Source organism: Sander vitreus, chromosome 13 (assembly GCF_031162955.1).
Source record: "Sander vitreus isolate 19-12246 chromosome 13, sanVit1, whole genome shotgun sequence".
NCBI classification, from domain to species: Eukaryota; Metazoa; Chordata; class Actinopteri; order Perciformes; family Percidae; genus Sander; species Sander vitreus.
In genome coordinates, this window is record NC_135867.1 from 25,737,008 (window position 1) to 25,740,641 (window position 3,634).

Consider the following 3,634-nt stretch of genomic DNA (forward strand, 5'->3'; position numbering starts at 1 on the left):
AAGTGTAATCCCTTTTGTAGTAACCTACCTATTCGTATTAGGCTATTTTACTCTTGTGAATGTAAACATGTCTAGGATAGTTCTTAGGTTAATAAGGTTATAGTGCTTATTTGCGTCCATGATTATATGGCCATAAGAACAACACAAAACAAAACACAAATAACAGGCCAACGTTTATTTTCTAAAACTCTGATCCATGACGTAAATGCAGTTTAGACAGACATGAGTAATCGATCTCAGAACTCAGGCAAGGCAGAGCAATGTTTTCATGCCTGCTGTCGACCTGCGCTAGTCACTCTGCCATGGCGCCCGTTATGTCACTGATTGAGGAGGGGACATCATAACATCGTGTTTTAAATCGCTTTTAGTGAAAGATAGCCTGTGCGTTTCGCTACTCCCGGTTTGAATTTAATTACATTTATCTCTGAACCCGCCATGACCGTGGAGCAGAATGTCCTCCAGCAGCATTCTCAAAAGGTAAGCTTACAGAAGCTAACTTTGTGGCAAGCTAACTTTAGCCTAATGGTATAGCTAGCTAGCTACTTACTTTTAAGGCTCAAAGTACCCGCAGAGATAGCAAACCAGTTTCCTGGCTAGTTAGGTTAACATTAAATAGTCCTTTTATTCGGGTTACGGACTGTTGCTAAGGAACAGTGTGTAAATCGCGAGTAAATTGTATTAAAGTTAGGCCTAACGTTATCCTATCGAAACGCGTTATCCAACATGTAGCTAGCTGCTAGCCAACGTTAGCTAACGTTACAGTGAAGTTAAACCTTAGAGTTGCTTGTTGGGTCACTTTAACGTTAACTATAGCTTAAAAGTCCATACGCGTTTATGTGGACGATACCTTTCTTTGTAACATTAGCATGCTGGGCTAATTATGTCGTCAATTGAAATGAACAAGGCCGAGCGACAGTGAAAGATTTAACGTCATGTTAGTGTCAACTTCGTAACGTTAGCATTTAGAGAGTTATCTTTTATTTTCACGGGACGTTTTGCTAAAACCTTACACCAACGATACTGTTTAGTATGGATACGTGGATACTCTGTGTTTGAGGTTGTGCAAATGTTTCCTAGGTTACGCATCCCATATCTGGTATCTTTGTTTACAAAGCATGACCAGCGGCGAAGGTGGAAACAGCCTTGATGCTTGGCAGGGATTGAGTAGACAGATAGCAAGCCAAGTGTAAAATGGTTCATAACTGAGAAGGCAGATTATTATGTTACATTTGATCATACTTCTCAGTTTACTAAAGTGCATTTAGGGTCGATTGCGTTGCTTAGGCTTTTAGTTTTAAAAGGATTTAACCTCTGCGACCACCATGCCCAGCGTTGCATAGATAGATAGATAGATAGATAGATAGATAGATACTTTATTGATCCCCATTGGGAAATTCAAGGAGCTGTGGTTAGTTATGCAACCACTTGACTGATGTTGCTAAAACTTAGGTTAGACGTTTACTCTGCTTACGTTAGTCCAAATGTAAATAAATAAATAATTTCGCATAGGAGTGATGTAATCATATATCTGATGGGTCTGAAGCACAGGCAAAAATAAATGCTTAACCTTTCCGTTGATGACTCAAACTTAAAAGTAGCTGTGTAACACACACCTTATTATGCAGTCTGACCTTTTCAGGGGCTGGAATGAAATTATGATGAACAACAATGTCAGCTAAGGCAGGCTAAACATTGTCTTATACTGGATTGGGCCATTATACTACAATGAATAAGTATACATCTTTTTTTTCTATGCTTTTATACTAAATCCTTTTTATATATATATATATATATATATATATATATATATATATATATATATATATATATATATATATATAATAGTCTACATACAAAGCTGTCCAGGTCGGATTTGTTTTCACAATGCCTGAGCATGTGGTGGAATTTAGTTATAGTCATTACAGTTGTACTCCCATCATTGGAGCACTTAATCAGAGGTGTGCGCGCGCGCAGACGGACATATCTGAGTAATTGCGGTTGACTTGGCCCAAATCTGTCACAGGTGTTACTTTCCTCACACTTCAGTGACCCTGCCATCCTGGCGTCCCAACACACTGGCATCCATCAGTCTCTGACATTGACCAAAACACATTGTCATCTTGATGTTTACTTGTCGCCAGTGATTGAAACATTCAAATGTAAAGCTTTTATAAGTGCACAAGTTCAAAATGTAGTTCTTATGAGTATAACGTTTAAATCTGCTGCATCACGTTTAAAGTGTCAGAGCTAGGGATGTAACGGTATAGTGATCAAAATGATCACGGTTTTCGGTATTATCGCGGTATTTTTTAAAAGTGTGCTCAACATGTTCAGAAAGCACTGATAGGCCTACACAAGCTGAAATAGTTTCAAAAAGTGTAACAGTGTTTATTATATTACAAAAATATAGGCAATAGGCTTGTAAAAATGATTGAAAACTGGCTACTGAAACACTGGCCCGCTGTAGGGGGTCCGGTAAGAACTTGAACCAGAGATGTCTGACTTTGAGATCCAGTAAGGTTTATTTACAACTCCAACATGAAGTTGTATTTGACGTTACATGTGAAGTTGGATGTGGTTCTGAAATATAAGCAAATAATAATGCACATTAATAAGCATCTGACTTATTAGGAACATTATTTACCAAAACTAAATGTTATAGCCACCAGCATATAACAAGAAAACATACTAAAAATTACATTATTTCTCTGTTATAATTAACATAAATGTAACATATTGCTCGGTAACACAAACTGAGGATAAGCCACATCTATTACAGCACACTTATCCATAACGGAGCAAACAGTGTAATACACCTTTAGTAGCTAAGCACATGGCTCCACAGGCTAGTCCGTTTACTGGTGATTGCACGTTGCTAGCAAACACAACCTGAATATCAAGACGTGGTTGCACAAATAATATTAAACAATCTGCACATCTATCAGCTATGCAATAAGAAACACAACAATATTATCAAGGCGATAATATCTCTCTCTCTCTCCAAATGTCACGTTGTAACACGGGCTAATTCCACATCGTAGCAGAACACGTATTGAAGATAACGAGGCAGTAAAACCCATGACAGTTCAGCAAGCTACAGAATAGTTTTAATTTACGTTCTGTGCTATACTACCCACATCACTTCAACGAGTCCGAAAACGTTGAAAGCATAGAAAAAAAGTCCGTTAACATGCTGCTACATTCTGTCCCCCTTCTCCTGTCTGAGCGCAGTCCGCCTGCGCGGCTACTTCAGGAGCCTTGGATGAAGCAGGGAAGGATTAAACACAGGGTTTCCACACCGTGGTAATCAACCGCGATAATAAGGATATTTTAAATGAAAAGGGTAATTGTTACCATCAACATTTCATTTACCGTCAACAATTCGGTATTGAGGGTGCATCGAGTGGGTGTTTATTTATCGCAAGTAATATCGTTATCGTGATATTCAACGTTATCGCATAGCGCATATGCTTTATATACATTCTCATATCGTGCAGCCCTGATGGGTACCACCAACGGTGATCATCAACTTGCTCTGTTAACCCTGGATTTCTTCTTCAACTCTGTGCACGTTCTCATAAAAAGGGGGCGTTTAGAGCATCATTTGACTCTTCTACCGCACTAAATGGACAGA

The 3,634-nt window shown here is 38.7% G+C and overlaps 1 protein-coding gene across 4 annotated transcripts in view; it reads left to right on the top strand.

Annotated features, from left to right (window-relative positions):
- The first annotated feature begins 253 nt into the window (after positions 1 to 253).
- The window catches only part of usp25 (ubiquitin specific peptidase 25), a 44,484-nt gene continuing 41,103 nt past the window's right edge, over positions 254 to 3,634 (top strand). For 2 of the 4 annotated variants that reach the window (XM_078265300.1, XM_078265301.1), the window contains exon 1: positions 254 to 477. In XM_078265300.1, coding sequence (XP_078121426.1) covers positions 436 to 477 — 42 coding nt within the window. In that variant the 5' untranslated portion in view covers positions 254 to 435. The remainder of the gene's footprint in view (positions 478 to 3,634) is intronic. The other 2 variants (XM_078265302.1, XM_078265303.1) reach the window with 2 other exon arrangements.